General features: G+C 47.0%; 1 protein-coding gene and 1 long non-coding RNA gene across 3 annotated transcripts in view; one reads left to right on the top strand and one right to left on the bottom strand.

Moving 5' to 3' along the window:
* The window catches only part of LOC108351275 (uncharacterized), a 40376-nt gene extending 33195 nt beyond the window's left edge, over positions 1-7181 (top strand). For both annotated transcript variants that reach the window (XR_015623235.1, XR_015623234.1), the window contains 2 exons: positions 6070-6203; positions 6667-7181. This is a non-coding gene — a long non-coding RNA (uncharacterized LOC108351275). The remainder of the gene's footprint in view (positions 1-6069; positions 6204-6666) is intronic.
* Batf (basic leucine zipper ATF-like transcription factor) lies at positions 76-22398 on the bottom strand. Its single transcript, NM_001106748.1, has 3 exons — positions 22101-22398; positions 19732-19836; positions 76-641 (listed from the first exon to the last, which is right to left on the bottom strand). Exons 1-3 carry the CDS (start codon positions 22161-22163, stop codon positions 432-434), a joined length of 378 nt encoding a protein of 125 aa, NP_001100218.1. The 5' UTR covers positions 22164-22398; the 3' UTR covers positions 76-431.
* Positions 22399-27652: the final 5254 nt, after the last annotated feature.

Genomic DNA, 27652 nt, shown 5'->3' with positions numbered 1-27652 from the left:
CAGGTGCCAAATGAGGAGAAAGCAGTTCGCAGGATACTGATGGAGGGAATGAGGGAAGCTGCTGCCTTTGAGGGCTTGTTTCTTGGAAAATATTTATTTAGAAAACTCTACATCCCCTGCCCTCCTCCCTCTGTGCGTTGCATCTTGGGCATAATTGGCGACACTGACACTCCAGGGTTGTTTCGTCAGTTTCTGGGTCCAGTACATGGGCTAGATTTCCCCGGGAGAGTTCAGTACATTGACTATACTTTCCCGGGATGCCTCATGTCTCTTGGACCACTATGGTCCTTGTGTTCAATATTTGTCCAGGCCTCTGTCACTGGGCCTCTGGATAGAGGTATGAGGGCAGCCTGGCCTCAGTTTGCATGGCCCCTCCATAGGATCACAGGAGTAGCATCGACCATGGCTTTGTTCTCTTCTCATCCAGAAGCTCAGGGCTGGAAGCGTGGTGAGCTGATGTGAGGCTGGTGGAAGGCATGGGCGCTGTATACCACCTCGGGGGGCGAGGGGGTGCCACTGGCTAGCACGGAGCACAGGGGCTCGTGGCTGCTCAGCACCGATGTGAAGTACTTTAGCTCCTCTGTGAGCTGTTTGATCTCTTTTCGAAGAGCCGCATTCTGTTTCTCCAGGTCCTCGCTCTCCTGTAAAGAGACAATCATTATGGTGATTAGTGTCAGGGGAGGTGGGGAGGTTGGTGGGGCAGGAAGGTGGTGCATTGGGGGAAGGGGCTGAAGTTTTCCATCAGCACAGCCATGAAGAGGGCAGCTGAGAATTCCTGTGCACATGTGTGCACACATACACATAGATTTGTATGGGGGGCACCTACTTAAGGCTGTGGGTGTGCATAAATATCAGGGTGACCTGAGTGCAACTGCTGATTGCTGTCGACTTTGACTAATAGGAATAGCAACTTCACATAATCTGTCTCTTCCCTATCGATATAAGAAAACGCTGGAGGCTGGGTAGTTTATTTAGATCAGAGTTCTAAAGGTTCAAGGACGTGGTGACTGAGGGGTGTGTGATGGGAAAATGGATGGGCAAGTGGGGAGCATAGAAAAAGAGGTTGTGTGTAAGAGAGAAGGGAGGCTCGAGTTTATTTAATAACCCACTCACACTACCCAGACCCATCCTTCGAAAGTGAGAGGGATGAGCTGGGCATGATGGCATTGACGTGTCATCCCCATGCTAAGCATGTGAGGCAGGAGTATGGGAGTTCGAAGCCAGCCCAGGCTAGAAAGGAAAAACAGTGAGACCGTTGTCACCCTGTCTCTAAATGGATGAGTATGAAGGGCTGGGATATGTGCCTAGTGTGCAGGAAGCAGTGGTACCCTAGGTTCAATCTCCAACACTGAGAAGGAAGAAAGGAAGGGAGAGAAGAGGGAAGGAAGAAAAACAAGAGAAGAGAAACTGAGAAAGACATTAGTACCTCTTAGTGATGTAATCCCATAACCCCCCAACCCCTGAGTCACTGGCATCACCCCCCCTCAACACTGTTGCTTCACTAGGGACCAAACACACACACAGATTTGGTGGGGACAAACCTCAGAAAACCTCACCTAGGTGTGGTTGTGTGTGTGTGTGCGTGCGCGCGCGCGCGTGCGCACATGCACAAACATGCCTGTGTGTATGCCTCTGGTTTGAACGTGGCAAGTATATGCCAAGAGACACTGGCAATCGGGCCAGCTACAGAGAGATTGGAAAGCAGTTCATGAAACATTTACTCCCCAACACACAGCAAGTGCCTGTGTCTGCATTTGCCTCACACGCACTGCCTACTTCGTTCAGGCCTGGATGTTTACGGATTTCTGAATACTGAGGGCCTACAGTGGACTTGGCATCCTATTCCGCTTCCTCTTGCCCACAACTGCCCTTTTGCGATTCTGCTCCAAGCCATCCCTAAATCTTGGACAATACCCAGAAGACACTATGTGCTTCCCTGTACGTGTAAATCCAGGATGAAGTTTATAAACCCAGGAGGAGATTATCAATAAATAATCACAGAATGGAACACTTACGACAAAATACTATAATTGGAGTTATTTAAAACTTATGACTTGTTTATTTCTGGAGCTTTCCATTCAGTACTCTCAGACCACAACGGACAGTGGATAAGTAAAATCTTAGAGAGTGAAACCTCAAACAGAGAGGAGTTCTGTCCTCTTTGTCAGTGTAGAGGCAACAAGCATTTGGTGCAGAAACATCAGAGAGCCTCGTTACCACCCCCCACAGCTCTCTGGTTACATAGGAGTTCCTGAGAAACAATAACTTCTCCAGACAATGGGGTTCCCGGATTTGAATAAACAGAACCTTGCTAAGTCCTGGGGCCCCCCAACTCCCCTGAGAGGCAACGGGTACTGGAGAGAGGCAAAGGAATCTCATTTCAGCTCAGAAGCTTCCGGGCAGCTCTTGTGCAGAGCTGGGATTTGGGGAGAAATCTGGATTCCAGAATCTGGGCTTTTCTTTTCCACGTGTGCTTGTGTGCACCCTTCCACATTTTGAGAGACGGTGTCTCTTTGACCTGGAACTCAGCGGTCCACAGGCTTCCAGGGATTTGACTCCAGTCTCACCATTGCCAAAATTCCAGGCAATGCTCCCTCAACCCCACTTTTTATGTGGGTGTTAGAGAACAGAACTCAGGTCCTCCGCTGGCACTTTACCAACTAAGCCAACACCTCAGCTCTGGAAATCTGAGCTTTTGACAGTTGTCTTAGGTTGTTTTAATGACCAGGCAAGTTTGAAAACCTTAAATATGATACAAATAATTAAAGCCCGCTTTATTTAAGCATTATTAAGTGCCTGTTTAAGCGCCAAATGAACTTAAATGTTTGTTGACTGACTGGCTGATAACATCAGTTGTTGGCATGAGAATGTTGACTCAAAAGTAGAGCGGTTAGCCGATGTACGATTAACTTGACATTTAAAAGTTGCCCTAAATGATCCAGCAGGAGTGAACTGCAGACTAATGAGAGATGGGATTTATCAGTTATACTGCAATCACCTAAACCCAGTACAGCGGGGTTTCCTTTTTAAGTTCTGAAGAAGCACAGGACTCTGACATTGCTCATCAAGCCGGCACCCATTTCTTTTGAAGGTCAGATGTGAGGGTGCTCAAGCCTCAGCGACATTCTGAATGCTTTCTGAGCTAACCAAAGCCCCTAATCTGGTGCAAAGGAAACCCCCATCTCTAGAGTTCGGTAAGGGAAGCCAGAGGCTGGATGGTCAATCCCTGGCTGCTGTTCCTGCAGGCTGTGGCTGCCTGGGCATTTCACCAGTTTTTGTTTTCTGGTATATCCCAGAGCGAGGTCAGCCCTTTACCAGGAAGGCGGCACCCCTTTACTGAAAGGTGGGCGAAATGAACCTGGTGGGGCGGTATGCTAAGACGGGAACTGGGGCCCGGAGTCCTGGCCCTTTCTTCGCCCCCTCCGAGAGTTTCCACTGGTTACAGCATTTACTGTAAGTTCCGTGCTCCGAAGAGCCTGGGCAAACCCCAAGGCAGCATGGAGGGACCGACTGGGTGGGCGGGCTCCGATCTACTCCCCGCCTAGAGGCAGGTCTAGTTTTCGGGAAGTGACTGCCTGGCAAATAAGTCACTAGCAGGCTCTGAGGAGCTCCGGCAGCCGCCGCCGGCCTTCTCCTGTCACCTCCTGGGCCTACAGATGCCAAAGCCCACGCTGGGGCAGACCTGACTAACTACTGCTTGCTGCCTCTAACCATGAGGCAAAGTTTGTCTTTGCCTCTTAAAGCCAGACTGCTGCTTGCAAGAGAAATGTCTGTCAGCCTGCAGACACTAGCCACTCCCTAAAGAAAGAATGACTAGCAGGAGGAAGTGGCTGCTCTGGGCCCCATCCCTCTGGGCTGCAGAGAGCAGCAGGGCCCCCCGGAGAGGACTCATATAGCTAAAGGGACAGTTGGGGAGCAACTGTTTATCCACAGAGACAATGACTATCACACCCCCCACCCTACCCCCCCCCCCCCAAACTTCCCGGTGGTGTGGGAAGGGACCAAACTCAGTGAGGGAGAGGAGCAAGGGGTTGTGTGAAGGAAATTTCCTTCTACCAGGCAATGTGGAGAGCCAGCCGGCCTCCCTCCTGGCCTGCCTTTTCACCTTTCAGAATGTGGTTAGGCCCATCAGGGTTCTCAGAACGGTTGCTGCTGCTGCTGCTGTCAATGTGGCCATGCTACCAAGGAAGCCAATTGAGACCTAGACCAAAACCATACTGCCTAGGTTCCTAAAATGCCCGCGGGGTTGGTGGCAGCGTTTATGAGAAGGTGCTGCGGTCCTCCTCACACATGTCTTCTCAGAGGCATCAGAGCTCCAAATGCTGGATCCGAAGACCCATGGCCAGGGAGATGATCTGGGCTCCCATTGGATTCCTCCCTTCTGCCTCTCCTGTACTGAAGGCCTGACTATAGGAGAAAGCTGGGGTCCCTCAGAAGCAAGGAGAAGTCCTTAGCCCCTTGTGCCCTCCCAAGGGGCAGCACGACATCACTTAATACTACAGGCTGAGCTGGCCATGTCCCTGAAGCCACAGAATCGCCCACTTCATCTGCCATGCTGGAGGAGCCCTCCGTTGAGAGCCCAGCTCCATGACCGTGGTGATCACTGGTGCTCTTGGCTGGATGGCCCCAGGAGAACTCACTCTTCCCCTTGAATACCAGCTGCTTCACCTGAAGACAAGGTGACTAGTCCAAAATGATTCTCAACTTCAGCCTGACATTCCTGGTACTGGGTCCTCCAGGGAGCACTAGCAACATTGGTGACAGGTTCTAACTGACTAGATCTGGGTTAAGCCTGCCATTCAGCTGATAAAGGCTACCCAGGGCTTCTGTTGGACAGTTAATGCTGATGGCTATAGGAATGGGCGTGTCTCCAGTTTCCCCTTGAATTTTCCAATATTTCAGATTCCAAATTGGCTGCCTACATGTATTAGGGGACTAGAGCCTGCAACCTTTTGATATTTTTGTGCATGTGCCTGTGTGTGTGTGTGTGTGTGTGTGTGTGTGTGATCACAAGTTCAATAGATGTGCATATGTGTTATATATATATATATATATATATATATATTACTTTTTATTTTTAAGAGTCTTATTCTGGAGCCTAGCTGGACTGAGACTGACTGTGTAGACTAGGCTGGTTCATAAGCACACAGAGATCAGCCTGCCTCTGCCTTCTGAGCTAGGATTAAAGGAGTGTGGCTCATAGCTCACCCTTTTATGTAAACTATATCATCATATTTAATCTTTGTAACACCTCTTTTCCAAAAGAGGGAGAACTGAGGCACCAAGAAGATAAGCAACATGTCAGGAGGTCACACAGCTTGTAGGCTGCAGCACAAATTCTTGCCCTTTGCCCCCAGCCTTGGGAGCCTGTGAGCTTGGATTATCTCCAGCTCAGGGCAGTGCTACAGTAACCCTCCAGTTTCCCTACCTCATGCTAACCCAATCGCTCATGTTCCCAGCTCCCCCTCCCTCACCTGTAGGGTCACCTGATGGCACTTTTATCAAGAGCTGGGGGTGGCTCCCTGAGGCGTGGGAACATTCTGGGAAATCCCCTATTGGAGGGGCTGAAGAGGGGGTCGCTCAGAGCTCCTGAGTGACGGGAATCCCCAGGCTGGTCCCTCAGCCCCAGGCAGCTGAGCTGGAGAGAGATTGGGAGCAGCTGGCACCTCCTGGCTGGAGTCCAGCCTGAGTTCAGCAGGGGGAGCTCAGCAGGGACTCCCCAGTCCGCTCTGCTCAGTGCAGCTCAGGGCTAGCTCTTGGTGAGTGCTTTTCTTTAAAATGTTTTCATTGTATTTTATGTGCATGTGTGCATGCATGTATGTCAGTGCACCATATATGGTGCCTGGCGCCTGCGAAGGCCAGAAGAAAGTGTCGGATCCCCTGGAACTGGAGTTACAGATGGTTGCAAACCACTGTGTGGGTTCTGGGCATCGAACCTAGGTCCCTCTGTAAGAGCAGCCTGTGCTCTTAACCACTGATCTGTCTATCGCTCCAGCCCCACCTTTTTGCATTTTCTAATACCCATTTTCAGGGGTTGAAACGACCTCTGTGTTTTTTTCCTGTCCAAAGGAACAAGCACACTGCCATTGGCTCAGCGACCTCCAACTCACACGGCATTTGGAGTGGGTGTCACCATGTGCCAGGCATCGAGGACACATGGCAGGTGGAGCCCACAATTCTTGATGAAAGTTTCCAGCTGAGAGGTAGGCTGCTCCCTAGGAGAGGGAGGACTAGGCCTTCATCTGCCACCATTGCCTTTCATGGAGGGGAGGAGTCACCATACATTGGGTTCATTCAGTTACTGAATGACACAGTAGTCATGCTCTCGAGGTCCTGTCTGTAGTCGTCACAGGATTGGAAGGATGTCACCTGGGTATCATTTTTCCAACTGGAGGTTGGCTCACTCAGCATCCTCCTCAAACACCCCACTGCTTTCTGCTGGAAAGACTCAAATACCCAGCTTCCTTGAGCCTGGGGCTAAGTGTGTGTGTGTGTATGTATGTATGTGTGTGCATGCGCACATGTGCTTGTGTATGTGCCCATGTGCTTGTGTGTGTATGTGCACATGTGGTTGTGTGTGTATGTGTGAGTGCATGTGACATAATTATGACTCATGACATGTAGGTAGAGATACAGAGACAGGTTTACTTTTCTCTTACATGGTAGATTTGCTGAGCAAGGACAGATCCATCCTCCTGCAACACAAAGTGAGGCCTGGAAGCCCAGAAGCCATATTACAGCCTCGAGAAGAAAGCTGAGCAGATGATGGTGACAGAGAGAGGACTTTGTTTTTCCTGTCTCTAATCTGCTCTTTCCATTTCTGAGCTTCTTGGTATGTGAGTAAAAGCAAGCGGGCTTGCTGCTGTCCCCCTCGATGGCCTATTTATTACTTGTAACTGACAGAAATCTTGAAGGATGGCTTGCTACAAGGGTACCACAGGAAACCCAATATGGAAAAACAAAGAACAGAGGCTTGAAGTGTTTGTCAGCCACGAGGTGCTGGGACAGAGGACCTGCATAACTACACGGACTCATTCTGAACCAGGGGTTCTGAACCTTCCCAATGCTACAACCCTTATAGTTCCTCATGATGTGAGCCTCTCTCCCGCAACCACGATTTTATTTTCATTGCTACTCCATATCTGTAATTTTGCTACTGTTATAAATCGTAATGTAAACATCTGATATGCAGTGATATCTGATAGGTGACCCCAAGGGGGTCACAACCCACAGGTTGAGAACCGCTGCTCCATGCACTGTGCTGTGTGTCCTGGTGACCGCAGTCTATGCTTCTTCATCCATTTCTGATGCCTCAGGTCGCTTTTGGCCCAGAGGCTCCGCCATTGGTTACTTTCCCCAGGTCATCCCTGCCTCTGCTTTGATTCACACTTCATCTTCGATGTTAGAGGCTTGGGAAGGTCTCCCTGTACCCCTGTCCTGTCCTGAAATTACTTGCAGCTTTGCACTGTTTCTTTTCTTTTGTTCTCTCTCTCTCCCTCTCTCTCTCTCTCTCTCTCTCTCTCTCTCTCTCTCTCTCTCTCCCTCCCTCCCTCCCTCCCTCCCTCCCTCTCTCTGACAAAGCATTTTTCAAGCTGTGTGATTTATAAGCACATCGGTCCACATGCAGACTCTACATTGTCTAGACTCCACCCTCTGTCCCTTAGAGGCCGAAATTTCATTGTTCCATATGGGTCAAAGGCATCAAGATTTTAAAAGTACTTCTCTGGCGAGCCCAGTGCTTATCCAAATTGAGAATCATATTCTCTACAGATTCTTAGAGTATAATAGCATAACTAATCATTATTAAATTTATTTCATGTTTTATCTCATTAAATATTTCTCTCTCCCTTTCTCTCTCTCTCTCTCTCTCTCTCTCTCTCTCTCTTTCTTTCTTTCTTTCTTTCTTTCTCTGTTTTGTTTTTCAAGACAGGGTTCCTTGGCTGTCCTGGAACTACTCTGCAGACCAGGCCTGCCTCTTCCTCCTGAGTGCTTGGATTAAAGGTGTGTGCCACTACACAGCTATGTTAAATATATATATTTTCATAGGTAGCATAAAGCAAAGAATCTTAGGAGCTGAATGAAAATTTCTAGATGTTTTTCTAGAACACATTGAAATTTCAGCGTGGTAGATTATTGGTGAAAACAGAGTTCAGAACAGTTCTTAAAGTGTTAAACTTATTAATTATTATTACGCATGTATATGATGTGTGTGTGTGAGAGGGCAGACATGAATGAGCTGTGGCAGGCCTTTGGAGGTCAAAGGTCATCTTTCCAGAGTCATTTCTGTGAGTTCAAGGGATCAAACTCATGTCAGCAGGCTGTGCTACAAGCGCATTTACCCCACAAGCATTGCCCTGGCCCCAGCACACCTGGTTCTTATGCTGGAAAGACAAGAGGTAGGGATCTGTGTGAATCTCACCAGTTAAAACTCGATCACACTAGGTCCCTTTAGATTGGTGAGCTCCCCCAGGGCAGAGAAGGAAGCTGCCATTGTCTATATGCATTAGTCTTCAGTGATGGGACAGAGACAGCACAAAGGAAATGTTCAACAAAATCATGTTACTTGCTTGCCAGCTTGGAATGTGACAAATGCTTGTGAAGGTGTCCACTGAATAGACCTGTGACATCTGAGAGGCTAGTGGTGAGTGTTTAACCCAACATTCCGGCTGCTGTGTAACTTCAGGGTAGTTACAAAAGAACCTTAGAGGTTCCTTTTGCAAAAGGCCCAGCCGTAGTAGCGCTGTCTCAACCTTGAATGTAATTTCCCTCCTTTGTACTTGACTTTCCCCATCAGACCGACCCACGGAGGCTCTCACGGATCCCGTGGAAGGGCCTTGGGGTAAAGCGTTGACCTTAGAGTTCTCATAGTTCTTTCTTGCAAGTGACAAGACACCAGGTCGGTCTGGCTTCTGCATGGACTGAGTAGACAGACCAATGTCCCAGCTGGAGTCCTGCTTTTCTCCCCAGTAGAGATGAAGATTCTTACATTTTTTCCTCTGACTCAAACTCATACAAACTGGGGCAGCTGCTGCTTCCCCACTTTGTGATAAGAATTTAGGTTCACTGCTTCAAAGGCTTAAGAAGTCCAGGCTGGGTGGGGAGGGATGGCAGGGGGGTAGGGAGGAGGGTATAACCTGATACTGTTGTCCTGATACTGATTAATGGCAGCTGTCAAACTGCCTTGCTCATATTTATGCCGCAGACTGGTGCTTTCATCAGCCTTGGCCAGAGAGAAGCATCTGTCTGCTATGGTCAACAGTTAATGTGAGAAGGCTCTCCTCTGAATGTGATGTGGCCAATACACTCGCTGCAGCTGGCATTGTCAAGATGGGAGAGCAATCCAACAGGCAGCACTAATTGGATTAAAATATGCACTCACACACATACATACAAACACATACACACACATACACACCACACACATTCATACATACATACACACATACACACACTTACACACATATTCACACACATACGTACATACACATACACACATGTACACATACACACACATATACATTACACACACACTCACACACATACATACCTACATACACACACATATACACATACACATACACACTAATACATACACACATGTACACATACACACACATACACATTACACACACACTCACACACATACATACCTACATACACACATATACACATACACATACACACTAATACATACACCCACATATACACACATACACACAGTCATATCTACATATACACACATACACACACATACACACATGCATACATACATACACATACACACACATACACACATACATACACATACACACATATATACATACACAATATATACATACATACACACACATAAGCACACATACACACACATAAGCACACATAAGCACACATACACATACATACATATACACATACATACATACATACACACACATAAGCACACATACACACATGCACACACATTAGAGGACTTGGATCAGGGAGGAAGGGAAGCTGTGGGCAAGAGTGGGGTTGGAGCGTGATCAATACGTACTGCTTATATGTATGAAACTGTCCAAGAATTAATAAGAACTGGTCTATTTTTAAAAAGTTTAAGTGGAGAGCAATCCCCAGCCTGAACCAGAATGATCTTTGTGTGCTCCAACTTCCCAACCTCGATCCTTGCACTACAGATCTGGTTTATCCGTGTCACTCCGACTCTGGCTTCACCTTCCTTTTCTGGTGCATGTTGCTTTTGGGCCCAAGTTTCTGCCATTAGTCCCCTTTCCCCAGGTCTTCCCAGCCTCCTCTTTGATTTGCACGTGATCCTCAGTGTCAGGACCTCAGTGTGAGAGCGTCTTTCATGTGTGGCTACTGAGATTTTGTATTTGGTTTCCAGCCCTGCGGGAATGTAAGTCCCATGAACCCAAGGGCTTGCTTAGGCTTCCATGCTGGCCACACATGCGGGAGGCTACAAATACTTGCAGAGCAGATGGATCATTTGGGCTGGTGGGAGCTTTGGAGCTGAGATGCTGCTCAGCCCTCACGGCCTGCGGAGCTCCCAGCTGATCAGTGAACGTGAGGCATGTTCGTGTTAGCTGTCATATGTCAACTGAGCCCTTCCAGGTGCTGGGAAGGGCCTTTTAAAGAAATGTGGCTCTCAGCTTGGCTTTGAACTTTATAGGCCCCTTTACACTTTCGAGTGATCCAGGTCACTGTCCGTGGTTCTCCCAAGTTTCCTGGGGATGCTTCAAGGTCACCTGCTGTCCTGGTATGATATTTCCTAAGACCCCTTTTCAATCTCCAAAGAGCTCCGGCTTAGAGGATAAAATATAATCTCCTACCCAAACCTGACAATGATACTTCTCCCTCAGTTTCCTTCACAGGTCTCAAATTTGACCATCTTCTTTAGACAGACACAGACAGACAGACAGACAGACAGACAGACAGACACGCATACACACACACACACACACACAAAGTATGATATATTAAAGATATGAATTAATTTGAGATATGGTCTCACTATGAACCCTGATGGCCTGGAACTTGCTATGTAGACCAGGCTGGCCTTGAAATCAGAACCATCTGCCTCTGCCTCCTGTGTGCTGGGATTGAAGGCATGCACTACCATGCCTGGCCTTCAAGAGCTTTTACGATGCAAAACACCCATGATCCTAGCTCCTAACATCTGTTTGCATTTCTCCTCACTAGAATCCTGTCCTTTAAAACGTGTACACGTCTTTCTGTAGAATTCAGTCCCAGTGCGAAGACAACTTTGCCTCTTGTCTAACTTCGTGATTGCTATTCCCAAGTACTTTGTGACCACTTCATCAGATCAGCAGTTTACCTGAAATGGTTGCCTGGTCTGGGACATTCTGGTGGCTGCCAAAATGTCCCTGTTGTAAATGGTACTAGAAAGGACACCTTCATATATACACACTGGGCTCTGGCTTTGTTTTCTTCTCTCCTGGGATGAATTTCTCAGAGGTTAGTGGGCGAAAAGAGCATTGTCAACCCCCCAGTTTTAAGTAGGAATTGTCACCGGGGTCCTGTGAGACAGCATCACCAACAAGTGAGCCCCTGCTCCAAGTTGACTACAGCTCCTGTGATGTAACACTGCCGGACCTGACGCCAATCAGAGCAGGCACAGAGAAGCACTGGGTGACAGGCTTTCTAACGGAAGCAGCTGGGTCAACAAGTTCTGTGAAGATTTCTTAAAGTCATCTTACAGGTACAAATTGTCAATTTCTAAGGAAGCAAAAAAAAAAAACAATACACACACACACACACACACACACACACACACAAAACAAAACCAAAAACCTAAAAAATTAAAAAATAAAAAGAACCTTATATGTCAAAATCAAATGGGCATAATTATTCTATTCAGGGGATATCCTGCAAGTTCTGGGAGTCGTAACTGGAGGGAGATTGTCTAGTGGCATCTACTGAGTAGAATTTTACATTTGGCAGCACAGCACACAAGGCAACCAGATAGTAACTGTAAGAATTAGAAGACCGGGGAGGGTATGGGCTCATAATCCCAAGTTGCTTTGGAAGCCGAGACAGCAATTCTGGAAGTTCAAAGTCGGCCTTGGATACACACTGAGTCCAAGGCCAACCAGGGTAGCTTTGTGTTACCTTGTCTCAAAATTTGAAATGTAGAGAAGGAAAAGAGGGGTTTGAGTTCAGTGGAAGACGGTTTGCCTAGCATGCATAAGGCCCAGGTTTAATCCTCAATACCAAGGAAAAAGAAAAAGATATCAAACTGAAGCTTTCAGTCACCCTGAGGTTGAGAAATCCTGTCTTAATGTGTGTGTTTTCATCATCAGAATAGAAAATTCGGTTATCTTCATTTGGGTAGGAAAAATGTGTGTAAGCTTTCTGTGTAGTTTCTGCCCACCTAGTGATGGGTGTCTTGATGTTTTTCTTTCAAAAGATGTTTTTCTTTCTTAGCATACATACTAAATCATCATGTATTTGATTTAACGCGAATATATTCTTCAAAAATAACATTAGCCTTTTGGGGTCCTGCCTTCACGTCTTTTAAATAGAGGCATTTACACCCTAGGCCTAGGCCAGTGAGATGGCTCAGTGGTTAAGAGCACTGGCTGCTCTTCCCAAGGTCCTGAGTTCGATTCCCAGCAACCACATGGTGGCTCGCAACACCATGTAAATCCAATTCCAGAAGATCTGCCACCCTTGTAACAAGCACGCAGGCAGAGCACCAATAAATGCACATAAAAATAAATAAAATCTTTAAACCCTAGACTTTATCCATGGTAACTCCTTTTATGGTCTCTTGATGTCGGTGAATGTTTTTACAAGTAATGAGGGTCTTGTTTGTCAGCATCCTGACCATCACTCTACTTCTTGGTTAACCCATTGCAAAATGATAGACGGGAAACAGCAAACAAGCAAAACCAAACCGACCAACAAACAAAACCCCAAACAAAAACAAAACTAAGACTGTCACAAAACAGATGCAGGCTGAAAGGAGGCAAGAGCTTGGGGTCCTTTTGGGCCCCAAGAAAGACATCGTGTCCCAAGATTTCCTCATTGGCAACAAGACAGTTTGGCCTAAAATCCCTGAATTCCCGTTTTTAATGCTTTGATCCTATGAACAAGATAGCGTGGCCACAATTATTGGCATTTCCTCTGCAAGTCATTCTGGGGCCCCCGTGGTGAGACTGTGGAAAGACAAGCAGAAAGGAACCTTCATCCTGTGGACCAGTCAGTCCTCTGCTGCAGGAGCCACACCACGGTGCCCCTGACGGGGGCCTCTTGAAGACACTTGTTGAATGGGGTGGCTGTCCGGTTTGTGACCTGACACCAACAATCCAGTTTAGCCAGGCATTCTTCAAGTCTGGGGGCCTCCTGCCCTGAGAGACCAACCAGCCCATCATCCTTGGATAAGCAGTTTGAGGTGGTAAATTGCCTTGGCATGTTCTCCCCCAACTAAAATAGCCAATTTGTAAAGACTCTGCAACTATTTCTGATTGCTTAAACAGCACATACGCATCAAACTGCAGAAAGCACAAGGAGAAAGGCAGGCAGGCTACCAAACCGAGGCACTCAGAAGTAACCACCATTAATTCTGCTGCTATCCCCAACCCGCAGGTTTTACACTAGCAGACGGTGCTCTGCACACATCCTCATGGCTTGTTTAACTCAATTCAGCCTCATAGACATCTAAGTCAATCCACATAGATCTCCAGGGTCACTTCGAGTGCCAGCCTCAAATTCTATTGTGTAAGTGGATCACAGTCTGTTCAATACCCCGTTAACCATCTGCCTCGTTTTATGGCGTCCATAAAGTGTTTGCTGTTCAGATATCCATGCTCCCAGAATCCCCATCTATCAATTTTGCCTTATACTGTTATAATCAGAAGTTACTGCGTCCAAAGGTTATTCTTGTGTACAATATTAATGGAACAACCTTCTAAAAATTTGTGTGTAAATATTATATATACATGTATATTTATATATTTATATATTATATATTTATATATATTATATATGCATGTATACACATATTTACATAGAGAAACATCTATATATGCCCACACTCATACAGCCAGATAGATAGATAGACAGATAGATAGTCAGATAAAGAGATAAAATAGGTAGAGAGACAGATTAGAGATAAGTAGATAGACAGATAGCAGCAGATAGACCTTTACTTTCTTGACCAAGCCTAAAGATGAACAGGGAAAAAATAAGAATTTCAGACCACATTGTTTTAACGGAAACAAAGCAAAACAGAATCACAGCAAAAGACGCAAGGAAGATACAAAGAGATGTTTATGTTTATGAAGGAGGGCTCTGAAGTTCAAGTTGTCTAACCTCTGGCAGATTAATTAATGCTAAGATTTGTTTTACAGCCCGAGTGCAACCCCACTGGTAGGCCACTTAATGCACAGAAGCTGACCATGGCCAGGCGTTCAATGACTGTGTTATAGAAATTCAGAGTGACAGAGATGCCAGGGGGCCATCTCATTCTTTATATCAAACTGGCTTTTTATCAAACATTTAAAAGGTGAAACTAGCCTGAACATGTCTTCATGTTTTATTATATAACAGATCTTTGAATTCTTTGTTTCTAAACCTCAGGACGTGGTCTCCCAGAGACAAAGGACTAGAGAAGTGTTGGAGGACCCTTACAGCCTCCATCCCAGGCCACCTCAGCAGCCAAGAGCAACAACCTTGGAGCTAACTAACATCTTTGGGGATTTCTCAGTTATTTAATTTTCCTCCAACTGTCTTCATTTTTCACAGCATCAGCTCAGTTTACATGATTTTTCTGTTTCACGTGATACACACGTCATAGACCTCTCTTGTCCTGAACTGTGGTAAGGTTATCTCAGGAGCCCACAGCAACATCTCCTGCCTCGTCTCTACGGAAAGGAGCACTGTGTGCTCTAGTCTACAGATCCGGCACCGGTGCTCAAGCTGCCTTGCCTCAGTTTACCCTGGAGACCAGAGCCACTGGCCAACAGCACACTCTGGGAGACCTGCTGTCCGTCCCCCACCTCCTCTGCTCGCAGCCTTCTCCAGAGCAAGGCTTTTTTTTTTTTTTTTTTTGCAACATCAGTAAAATTTTATTGAGATATTTCCCTATTAAAGCAAGGCTTTTAAACTGATCTCAGCTCCCTCCCCGCTAACACAGGACATTGACTCAAAGTCCCCCTATGCTGGACAATACCAAAGAGCTCCCACCCTCAGCAGGATGGCTGACCACAGGAAATGACTTGTCAATCCTTAGAGTGGTCATTATTACCATGGAGATTAGAGTCACTCAGATCTCAGCTATTCCTCCTATGCAAATGGACCCTTCCTGTCTCTCGACTCCAATGTGAACTCCAGTTTTGGAAATCACATCAGTAAGTTCCAGTAATCCATTTGAAACTTGCTTATATACTTAAGCTCAGGCAGATTAAAAAGTGTGGCTTGGAGCAAACTAGATACTATACTCGCACTTTTCTTACTTAAGAGTTTGGCAACATGGGTCTGGTAAGATGGCTCAGTGGGTGAAGGTGCTTGCTGCCAAGTTTTACGACTTCAGTTCGATCCCCGGTACAGACACCAGTGGAGGGAGAGAACTGATTCACCCACACATGCACGCACTGCCCCCCCCATAATAAACAAACAAGCGAATATACATAGCTGCACTTTAGAAAATTTTAAAGAGGAACTGGACAGATGGCTCAGTGATCAAGGGCATCTACTGCTCTTGCAGAGGACCTGAGCTCTGTTTCTAGCACCTATGGCCACGGGATCAATCCCCCCTTCTGTCTCCTGAGGGCACATGCACTCACACATACCCCACCTCCCATAACTTAAGAAGCAAAACAACAATGACAACACCACCTTAAAAACTGTTTTGGGAAAAGGAAATGATGGTTTTTCCACAGTCAAACGCAACTCATTTGAACAGCTCCATAATAGTACACGCAGAACGGACCAACAGCATCCATCCAAACCCCACTCTCCTAATGAATTTAACTTGTTTCCGGTCATTCAGGGTTAGAGCACCTGCCTAGCCATGTACAAGTCCCTGGGCTCAATACCCAGTACCCCTACACGAAAACCAAGAGAAACACACGCAGCAATGGCTCCCACTCAGTGCAGAGAGCTGCAGCATCTGAGGTGTGAATGGATTCCAGATGATGACACACTGCTGGAGACGGGGAAGGCTCACCAGTCACCTGAGTGGGCCTGGTCAAGCTGCCATCTTAGGGGTGATAGCAACTTGCCCTGCTAAGGGATGTGATACTCCCTCCCCCTCCCCCTTCTCCTCCCCCCTCCCTCTCCCTCTCCCTTGGCATTTTCCGGGTCAGCTCCATATTTCATCTCTGTTAGCCTGGCAAGGAAGTCTCACATTCGCCCCAACTGGCATTTTCCTGCCAAGGCCTGCCGTGTCCTTACTTGGTTAGGTACATTCTATTTCTCCCTGTCTGTCACATTATAGTCATTTTTCTTTGAGAGCAATCATTTTCCTCATCATAGAGTTTGCACATATGCAGTAAACCTGCCTCTTTGGCTCGCAAGCTTTCCAGATAATTTCCTCCCGGCTTTCTACCTACCTTTGATTTTGCATATAATATTTTGAGCTATGTAGACTTAAAAAAAAACTTCATCCTATTTTCAAGATGGGGGTCTCACTATGTAGGTGAGGCTGTTCTTGAGCTCAGAGATCCACCTGCCTCTGTCTCCCAAGTGCTAGGATTAAAGGCCTATGGCACCACACCTAGGCAATGTTTTTTTATTTTTTGATGTATGTATAAATCATATTTATCAAATTTCTTTTATTATTTTCTATCTTATTAGAAAAAATTTCATGCCAAGATACATTTTCTTTTTTTTTTCAAGATACATTTTCAAATATCATATTTCCCCCTAGGACTTCTTTAGTTTTCTTTAAAAATATTTAAACTGTCTGTGTGCTGCATAAGGAATGAGGGACCTAGCCTTTTGTCTCCTCAAGAGACTCCCCAGATGTCCCAACTCTATTTATTGGATAATTCAACCCCTCTGACTAGGTTGAAATGCCATTTGTGTCTTAGAAATCATCACGTACAATCTCATAATTATGAACAGAATCACAAACGCATTCTGTGTGGAGGTAATCAGTGCTGGGGACATGGTAACACGGTTGTCACAGGCGGCTCCTCCCCAACCTCTGTCATTTAAAAAGTAACCAGCTCATCTCGCTTGATGACAAATATTCAAAATGCTTCATGGTAAGTATCTCACACTCTCCCAGAAGTTAGGCAACAGAGACCAGGGGACTGAGTTTACAGGGAGGCAGCCTGCAGCTAGAGACAGGGAAGCACTTCTGTGTCAAGAGGGAGGCAGCGCTCTACCAGAAGTGACTGGGTGTGCACCGGGAGACCTTGTGCTGGGAATGAGCGCTGCAGAGGATTCTCAGGTATCAAATGTGTCTGAGCTTTACAGCTGTTAAGAAGTCGCTCAGCACTGAGATTGTGTAGAGAAAAAGTACACACACATACATGCACACACATGTGTGCACGTGTATACACATGTGCACACACATGACACACACATATAATATGTACATATATACATACTGGGAAACACATGTCCATTTTTATATAAAAGAATACATGCCTGCTCAGTCTCGGTTTCCATGCCTCTTATACTGTTACTGTAACTTCGATTGCACTGAATCTTTTGAGGATTTACTGTATGCCAGGCGCCAAGTTGATCGCCTGCACTGTCTCTGTAAGCAGTTCCTGTCGTTTCCCATTCTGGAGATAAGGGTCCTGAGTCTAAGGACCACGAAGAATGTATGTGGGCCTGGCCCCACAGACAGAAAATGGCAGAGTGGTGATTCACATCTGGCCTCCCTGCCACAGAGAGGCTGAGTTCAGCTTTCTTCTTTTAACATTGCAAACTTGTACAGCTTGTAGGAGTTTGCCCATCCAGGACATTGTCTACTCGCACAAACAAAAAGGGGTTTATCATGTTGTGAGTGTGGCTTTGTTGCTGTATGGAATATTAAATAAGAACCAAACACAGGTGATAAAAATCAGCTTTAAAACAGTGTTGTGAGACTTTTAAGCCCCAAGGAAATCGGGAAGAGTTTGAGTACCAGGGCAGACACTGAACACTCAGACTGTTGGTCTGTTTGACCTGACAGCTGTGTATTCTTTTTCGACACATGTTTGCCAACTGAATATGATGTTAGCACACACTGGAGAGTATATCAAGAGCCTATCAAACAAAACACAGGCAGAGAGGGTAGGACGTGCTGTTCTCAGCGTCCCTATGGCTAAAAGAAGTGGCGTTGTCTTCCCCTTTTGTCTTTTAAACCTACGTGTTACTAATTCTTTGGTTGCATGTGTGTGTGTGGTGTGTACATGTGGGCATGCATGTATGTGCATGTGTGAGGCCCAGAGTTGGCATCAGTATCTTCTTCAATCACTCTCCAACCTCTGTATTGAAAATTGAGTCAGAGTCTCTTGATGAACCCAAAACTTGCCATTTCGACTGGTCTGACTAACCAGTGTACTCTAAGATTCCCCATCTCCAGCTCCCAGGATTACACTGTCAGGATGCCACGCCCATTAAACTTTTTCCATTATTTTTTGTTTTGTTTTGTTTTTGATACAGGGGCTCTCTATGTAGTCCTGGCTATCCTGGAGCTCGCTCTGTAAATTATGCAGGCTTCAAATTCATAGACATCCACCTACTTCTGCTGCCCATTTGACTGTTATATGAGTTCTGGGGTCTCTGACCCTCATGCTCGACTGGCAAGCATTTTACACACTGAGTCATTTCCCTGGCCCCATATATTTATCCCCGGTAAGATTAAAGCCACCCTTTGCCAAGCTAGACATTCGTCTCGTTATAGGTTTATTTGGTGCTGGTGCTTATTGTACTTTTACCACTGAAGGAAATTTCTAGAGCATCAGCAGTCTGGAAATGTTTTAGGAGGAAGGGCAGGAAGAAGGGCACAGTGAAGAAGGAATGGTTGAGCAAGAACACAACGAGAGGAGCAGACTGTAAAGAGGAAAGGTGAGAAGGTTGGGAGGGAGCGCTGTGCCCAGCCAGGACTCAGGGTCGCTGGTCCAGGGTCTCCTTGGTGGGGCTGCAACTCAGCCCCTCCCTCCTAGAAAAGTTTGAAACTATTGGCCACTCAACCGGGATGGTTGATTGCCCCAAGTAAGTGCTTTGAAACTTTGTCTTTAGCTGCCCCTAGAGAGACCGTTAACAATGGAAATCTCAACACAGAACTTTCTTGATGCTAGGGGGAAAAATAAGGGCAGCATCATTGACCTCCTTCTCCCAAAGGCAAGCATGTTTGGGTGGCAGACCACAGCCTTCCGAAGGGGTGAGATGTGCAGCCCTGAAAGACTGGGCTCCCCAAAGCACTTAACATCTAACTTCCTCTCGCATCAGTGTTCTCAGGACGGACGACACCTGCTCTGCTGTCCCTTTCCACACAGGTGGTTCTGCCTCTCATGAGACCTCGAGGCTGCCAACATCCCACACATCCACCCTTGCAATCTCCTGGGCTGGAAAGATTCAGCCTCCAGCACTGTTCTCTGTTACTGAACGTATGCATGGGAGAGGGAAGCCTTTCCCCACACCCGACCCCATGCAGCCCTTGCCCTCTTTACTCTCCCCACGACAGCAGACTCATCAAAGCTGGGCCCCACGGCCCTGCCGGTGAGGGAAACAGAACCTAAGGGTAGGAGTGTGGTAGGAAGTGTGGGTACTCACCAGGTGAAGGGTGTCGGCCTTCTGTGTCTGTCTCTGTCGGCTCTTCTGGGCAGCAATGCGGTTCTTCTCTCTCCTCTGAACTTTCCTCACATCATCGGATGAGTCCTAGGAAGCAGAGGTAACAAGGGTAGGTCCGATCATTCCTCTTCTAGTCAAAACTCCTTCCTTCCTTCCTTCCTTCCTTCCTTCCTTCCTTCCTTCCTTCCTGCCTGCCTGCCTGCCTGCCTGCCTGCCTGCCTGCCTGCCTGCCTGCCTGCCTGCCTTCCTAGTCCTCAGTTCTTTCTGTACCATCCAAAGACATTTTCTTCAGCTTTCCCTGCTACCCGCCCTTGGGTCTCCCGTGGCCTTCTTTTGACCAAAAGCTACTGGAAGGTGAAGAGAAACTGAGGCCTCAGAAGTGCTGCTTTGGGGAACACCAGTTAAGACAACAAGGTCTACCCCAATCACTTCTACTCTCTCCAGACCTGCTTTAGCCTTACTCTGTGTGTGTGTGGGGGGGGTGTGAGTGTGTGTACATGTGTGTATATGTGTGTGCATGTGAGGTGTGTGTGTGTGTGTATATGCACACATGTGTGCATGCACTAGGATCTTCTTGATGTTCCTTTTGCTATTTTCTTTGGAAACTTTGCTGAGCATCTGCCATGTGCCGACTTCTGTACGGGCGCTTTCAGAGGCACTGCGATACAATCCCCCAGCTCCCTGAGCGGCTGCCATCTTTTCTGTTTTACACAGAACAGACTGAGCTCATGCCATCCAGGGGTATGACATGTTCTGGTGCTGTTTCTAAATCCCATCTGAGAATTCCCTCCTGACTATTAATTTCACTGTGATACACCCTTAGGCAGAAGGCACCTCTCTTTCTTTTATTCATTCGTTCCTTGTACAACCATCTTGAGATCTCCCTAGTTCTTAACATGATGCTTACTACAAATGAGGTACCAAAAAATCAATTTATGAAGTGCAGGTCACCTGCTTTTTGGGCCACCAATAGGTGCCTTGGAGGACACAATACTCTTTGGGTGCTCTCTAAGTATATCCTTTGAAGATGAGGGAAGAGAAGCCCTTCTGCATCCCCTACCCTGTCACCTCCACTGGTCTGAGAGGCAAAGATCCTTGGGTCAGGCTCTGACTGCCTTCCCTCTTTACTCAAACTTTCCAGGTCATTCTAGCAGGCCGACATTGAGTTAGAGAGAGCAAGGATGCACTCTTTCTATATAATTCGCCAAGGGACTAGGTTACCATGGCAGCTGTAAGTAATTTCCTTCTTAAGAAGACTAGGGTACCATCTTCCAGGCAGCCTGGGTTGCCCTGATACTACTGTGAGCGAGAGACTGACTGTCTCCTTCTTGAGGTCTTCACCAGTATGGCTTTTGGTGAGGGGCTTGTGACAGATGTGAAAGCAGGTGGTCAGATAGTATATACAGTTATTTTATTTGTAGCATTCTGCAGCTCCCTGGATGTGTGTAAGGCTAGCACTCTACCTCCGAGCTATAGCCCCTCCCGATATGTGTGCTAAAGAAAGAATGTAGTTTTTAAGCTGAGGTGTAAAACAAAGTTTAATCCATGGGTCTAGGCTGGATGAAGAGGAGAAATTTCTAGGGCAAGAAGTATCAAGAATGTGGAAGAGAGACCCAGAAAGTGCAAGGTAGGACGGGCATCCCAACAGAGGCATCTCTCAAACTGAGACTTGGTATCAATCAAGAGTGTAAGAGTCTCAGAATCTTTCCCTCCATCCCCGGATTTTCAGTAACCGATATGAGCTACTGGTGAAGGTCTCCAGCGCGTCTTCTGGTCCATGGGCTTCTTTCTTCTATCTGGAAGCCACAGGGGGAAACAGATACAAGTTGTAGCTTTAGCCTCCCTCCCCACTGGCTGCTCTAGTTACAGAGGCAGTCTGCGGGCAGATCTTGCCGCTCTTTTCCTGTCTTCCTCGCTTTGGTTTACTCTATTCTTTCTTCCTGACCTCGGTCCTGTCTTGCCGCTTGGCTCTTTCTGGAAAGTTCTAGGATTTGGGTGGAGCTCACGGCAGCGATCTACTGGAACATCCCTCTGCTTACGGTTGACCATACTTCTAGGCTCTGTGATAGTCACCCTGCCCCCAGCTTCCTAGAAAGTTTCAAGGTGGGAACCTAAGTGGCAGAGATGAGGGGTACCGCTTGGAAAGGGGGACTTTTGTGGCAGGATGCGAAGGCTTCACCACTTGAACCTCTGTATAGCAAACACCACAAGTCCAGAGTCCGCTAGAAAGCTCTTGCCACGAGCTACTTCCTTCCCCGGCCAGAGCTCCCTGAGCTGAGAGTAGACTGCCCCTTTTCTACCACCCCGGGAAAATCAGAAGACAGCGCATGGGGGACGTGGGGGAGTAATACCTGCTTGCCGGGGGGAGGAGAGCGGCTGAAGCTGGAGTCGCTGCTGTCGGAGCTGTGAGGCATGGTTGTAATCTTCCGGACTCTCCCACACTGTCCCAGATGCCTCTGGGCGATCTTCTCACTAGCAAGCTCCCCTTCTTGACTGCCAGGGGGCCAGCAGCGTACCACCTTCCACAGGTGCCTCCCCTGCTCGTCCTGCAGCTATCTCCGATAGACCCCTGCGTCCTCCTCTCTCTGGGGTGCAGAGGGACTGCTCCCCACAGGGACATCTCGCTCACTTTGGGGCTTGCGCACAGGCCCTCTCTTGTGGTTTCTGGTAATTCAAGCTGGAAGTCACATGGGCGGAAACGTCAACAAGTAAGAAGGTAGCTAGAAAATACACATCTGGGAAAAGACCATAGAAGTAGGTGAAAGAAAAAAAAAGATACACAAACCCCCAGTATCTTCCGGCAGTTTGAGAGCAGAGCTAGTGCTCTTCATTCGATGAAGGTAAAGGAGGAAAAACAGCCAGTTAGGGAAAATCCCCAGCCAGAATTAGCAAGTTCTCTGCTGTCAACATGGCAGAGAGCGGCAGGAAAGAGCCTCCAGGTCACAGGCCTTGATTTTAAAACTTAAATAACAGTAAGGAGCCTGGGAACCGTTTCTGGGTTTCACCCGAAGCCGCTGCCCACCCTGATTTAGGCTGACTTTCCTCATTCACCTACAGGACTGTGCGGTGGTCTGGGGACAAAAGCAAGGAGGGCACTCCCTTTTACAGCCGGCCAAACAGATAGTTGGAGCTACTGAGTCTCGAATGGACGCTAGAGAAGTTTACTATTTATCCCCCGTCTACTTAGCAGGACACTCCCATTCTCTCTAGAGAAAAGATACCTTCTGTGGAGAGGCTCTTTCAAGAGTTCAAGGTTGACCTTGAGTATTCAGGAGTCAATGAGGTCAGAACCCAACGAGGAGAAAATGTCAAAATGAGTGACGGAGGCTCTGGACTTGGAGTGAGATCGGCCATGATGAGAGCCCACCCGACCCCTATTCCTACTTCCCACCCTCACCCATACCCCACACCTGCCTACTATCTCTCAGTTACTGCAACGAGAGGGTGACAATTGGAATAGCAATGTCCCCCACCCTGTGAAGCATGCTGCCTGTGGAGATGGTCGTGCTTGCCATGTGTCCCATGACAGGAACATGCTTGTGATTTTAGTGAACAATCCTATTTTCATCTGGGTCTTTTGGCTAATTAAAAAAAAAAAGTCTGGGCCCTGGAAAGATGTTCAGCAGTTAGTAGTGCTGGCTGCTCCTTCAGAGGATATCGGTTCTGTCCCCAGCATCCACACAGTGGCTCACAACCATCTGTCTCTCCAGTTCCAGGGGACCCTTCTCCCTCTTCCTGCCTCCTCAGGTACCAGGCACACATTCGATGTGCAGGCCAAACACTCACACATATTAAGATAAAAGCTCTCACTACATTCTCAGTATGGCTCAAATGTTCCTTGTTTAACCTGAGGACTGACAATATGTTATAGCTCCTAAAGCATTTTATTATCCACTAATTAAAGTTTTAGTATCCACTGACTGAAATTCCGCCTGACAGCAATATGGTTCTAAGGACAAACTTAGCAAAATAAAAAACTTCAACCCCTGTGGAATTTGTAGTTAGTGGTGAGAGCAGACGGTAAACAACTGAGCTGACATAATACATCAGGGGGTGACAATTGTCACAGATAAAAAATAGAGCAGGGTAGGAGAGTTCTGAGGATGGTCACTTCTGTAAGCTGGCCAGGAAGGGCTTGGTGAAGGGGTCACACTTGAGCAGGAGCCTGAGGAAGAGCGGGGAAGTTATCTAAGTGAAGAAAGGTCCAGGGACACTCCTGAGGTGGAACACCAGGGGGGCCAGTGTCTCTGGATCAGAGGGCCTGAGAGTGGCAAGGGATAAGGTCAGTGTGGTTAGTGGATCAGCCAGGACAGTCCTCCAGGTTCCTGGAGTCCAGTGGGAGGGCTTTTGCCTTATTCCAAAGTAACGGGAGAACCTCAGACCCCATTCCCCCTGTGACCGCCTTTGTTTCAGAGCGCTTACCTTAGCTGGTGATTATTTTGTTACTTGTTATTTTCTTCATCGGAATGCTAACTGCATTTGGGAAGTTCTTAATTCTTGAATCAAATGTTTCTTGAGCACCTACCGTGTGTCAGGCGAAACACTTGACTTTTTCTCTGAATGAGATGGTCTATCAGTAAGTTTCCACTGTGTAACGTACCAAGGACATCTCGAGAGCTTTAAACAGGCATGGTTTTGGCTGATGAGTTTATAGGTCATTCGGAAGATTCCAGAAGCCTGCCATAGCTGTGATCTCATCTGGGCTTCTCAGCTGCTGAGTTGGGTGGTAACTGACTGGTGTGTTCTCCCTGGCCCACCCCGCCCTACCCTCCCAGCCATCCTGCCTGTTGTCCCCTTGGCAGGAACAGGATTCTAAAGATTTATTTATTTATTTCATGTATGTGAGTACACTGTCGCTGTCTTCGGATGCACCAGAAGAGGGCACCGGACCCCATGACAGATGGTTGTGAGCCACCATGTGGTTGCTGGGAATTGAACTCAGGACCTCTGGAAGAGCAGTCAGTGCTCTTAACCACTGAGCCACCTCTCCAGCCCAGGTACGGGATTCTAAAGGCAGAACTCAGAACCTCCTGACATCCATGCTCAGATCTAGCTCAGTCTCCCACCTACCACATTCCATTGACCAAAGAAAGTCACAAACCACCCATTCATTGTTCAGTGGGCTGATGATATAGTCCACCTCTTGATGCGGATACAGTTGAAGACTTGTAAGGTCATGCCTGCTGCCTCCCACGCATGGACAGACATTGGTACTGTGGGAGCAGGGGGACAGTGTGCTCTGACTCGGTTTCCTGGGATCCCTGGAGACACAGTTGAGCTTTTCTTTTTTTTCTTTTCTTTTCTTTTTTTTTTTTTTTTTTTTTTTTGAGCTGGGGACCGAACCCAGGGCTTTGCGCTTCCTAGGTAAGCGCTCTACCACTGAGCTAAATCCCCAGCCCCCAGTTGAGCTTTTCTTATGGGGAGAAAAGGGAATGAGGGAAGACCACATGGGATTTCAATGTGAAATTTAACATTGTAACCCCACTGTCCTAAGCAAAGGATATTGGTAGCATGAATCACAGAGACGGTGATGAAGGTGGTGAGATGTGGCCCCTGTTTAAGCTAAGACCATTGCATGTTTACAGTTGGATGTCTGGCACCTGGTAAGTACCCAATGAAGTATCTCTAGCCCTCAGTATATTAACAGCCCCTTAAGGGTTATAGTGATCATTTTGTATTGTGTTTAGTCTCACCCGACATACTCCCCACCTCTTATGTAATAGGAAGCAAGAATCATAAGCATGAGCAGGACAGAGACACTACTTTCATAGAAAAACGCAATCCAACAACTGGAGTAGTTGTGAGTTGTAACGTGCACCAAGTTCTTAGCTCTGAATATTCTATCACTCGACAGTCAGTGGTGGCTTTGACTCAACGGTGTTGAGTCAATACAGCGTTTAAGTACTAGAGGCCAGTGAGAAGAGAAATATGGAAAGATCTCTTTTATATAGAAGGAGGGGTCTCATTCAATGGAATACTAACAAATTACTTTAAAATAATCAAGTTTTAAAATAGTGAACATTGGGGCGGAGGGGCGTAGCCCAGTGGGAAAGCCCTTGCCTTGCATACACTGAGGTCCACAGTTCAATCCCCACTGCTGTCAAGTCATAAAATCATCAGATAAAGTTTTAAAAAACGGTAATGAATAATTATAGGAATAGTAATAAAGTCACTGCTACCCATGCCTGCTGACCTGGGTTTGACTCCTGGAACTGACTGTCTTTTAGGACCGTCTGGAAGGTGAGAAGAGACTCCACAAGTTGTCCTCTGATCGCCACCATTAGATCTGGCTTTCACTACAGCACAAGGCTGCACAGTCAACCTCAGGGTGAATGAGGCGGGGTCTCCTGTGTTAGTTACTGTTGCATAGAAAGCTGCCCCAGTAAGTTCCGATTTTCCCACACAAATTTTGAAGATCAGGAATCTAGGAACAGCATAGCTTCTTGGCTCAGGCTCAGGGTGGGCTCATGAGATTGCTGTCAAGTTGTTGACTGACACTGTCGTCATTGTGTGACATCCCAAGGGACTAGGAGATCCATTGCCAAGCGGGAGTCCCCACATGGCTGTTAACAGAGGGAGTCAGCCTTTTAGGACCCAGTCACCTCTCTCTTCTGCCTTGCTACTCACAGGCAAGGCACTGACACCCACTCTTGAAGGGAGGCCAAAGAGACTTCACCTCTTTTGTTATTCATTCATTCATTCATTCATTCATTCATTCATTCATTCATTCCATGTGTAGGAGTGTTTTTGCCTGCATGTATGTCTCTGCTCCATGTGTGTGCAATGTCCACAGGCCAGAAGAGGGCACCAGATTCTCTGGGACTGGAGCTACAGATGGCTGTGAGCTACCATATGAATGTTGGGGACCAAATCTCTGAGCCATCTCTCTAGACTCTGTTATTGTTTTGAGACAGAATCTCACTATGAAGATCAGTCTGGTCTCGAACCCACAGAGATCTACCTGCCTCTGTCTCCCAAGTGCTGGTCTTAAAGGTGTATACCACCACAGGCTAAGACCCCGCCTATTTAAGGTAGTAATATTAAAGAACTTGAGGACTTGCTGGTTGTGGTGGCACGTGCTTGTCATCTCAGTACTTGGGGGGCAGAGGCAGCCAGATCTTCATGAGTTCAAGGCCAGCCTGATCTACATAGCTAGTTTCAGGTCAATGAGACACCCTCTAGCATCCCTCCCAGCACACCCTCCCACCCCCACACACAGGATTTGAGGGCATTTCTTAAACCTACCATACTCCCCAAATTAACATCTGGGGGGATTTTCCTCAGAGGCAAGTGTATTGATGCAGCTGAAGGGAAGTCAGAGGCAGTTGTGCATTCATTCCTGGCTCTCCCCTCGATGACTTTATAACCCAGTCTATGCTGGCTACTCTCATGTCAGTTTGACACCAGGTAGACTAATTTGGAAAGTGAAAAAAAATGTTCCCAACAGATTAGTCTGCCGATGAGCCTGAGGCACATTTTCTCATTGGATGATTGATGTGGGAGGGTCCAGCTTACTGTGGGTGGTGCCGTCCCTGGGTGCTATAAGAAAGCAGGCTGAGCAAGCCAGTAAGTAACACCCCGTCACAACTCCTCCAGTTCCTGCCTCCAGGCTCCTGTCTTAAGTTCCTGCCCTGACATCCTTGGTTAAAGAACTACAAACTGTAAGACAAAACAAACCCTTTTCTCCCAGAGTTACATTTGGTCGTGGTGTCTTATTGTCTAAGACAGACCCTGAGGAAGATCTCTTTTCTTCTCTGTTTCCCTAGGTATAAACCTGGTGGCAGAGATGACTGAAAAAAAGGTATTCTGGAGTCTACTTTGTAAATCTCAATTTAACAAAAGAGATCTCATTATTTCATGGTGACACATCAAGTCCCATTTATTTATTCTATGTATATGAGTG

The sequence above is a fragment of the Rattus norvegicus genome, chromosome 6 (genome assembly GCF_021556685.1).
Source record: "Rattus norvegicus strain SHRSP/BbbUtx chromosome 6, alternate assembly SHRSP_T2T, whole genome shotgun sequence".
NCBI classification, from domain to species: Eukaryota; Metazoa; Chordata; class Mammalia; order Rodentia; family Muridae; genus Rattus; species Rattus norvegicus.
Note: the sequence above shows the minus strand (reverse complement) of the source record. Positions and strands in the feature narration are given on the sequence as shown.

What these genes read in the sequence shown, in the direction of transcription:
- Batf (NM_001106748.1), bottom strand. Translation starts at nt 22,163, where the DNA reads ATGCCTCACAGCTCCGACAGCAGCGACTCCAGCTTCAGCCGCTCTCCT. An exon ending in CTCCTCCCCCCGGCAAGCAG is followed by an intron (nt 19,837 to 22,100) that starts GTATTACTCCCC and finishes TCTGCTTCCTAG; the next exon opens with GACTCATCCGATGATGTGAG. An exon ending in AGGCCGACACCCTTCACCTG is followed by an intron (nt 642 to 19,731) that starts GTGAGTACCCAC and finishes GTCTCTTTACAG; the next exon opens with GAGAGCGAGGACCTGGAGAA.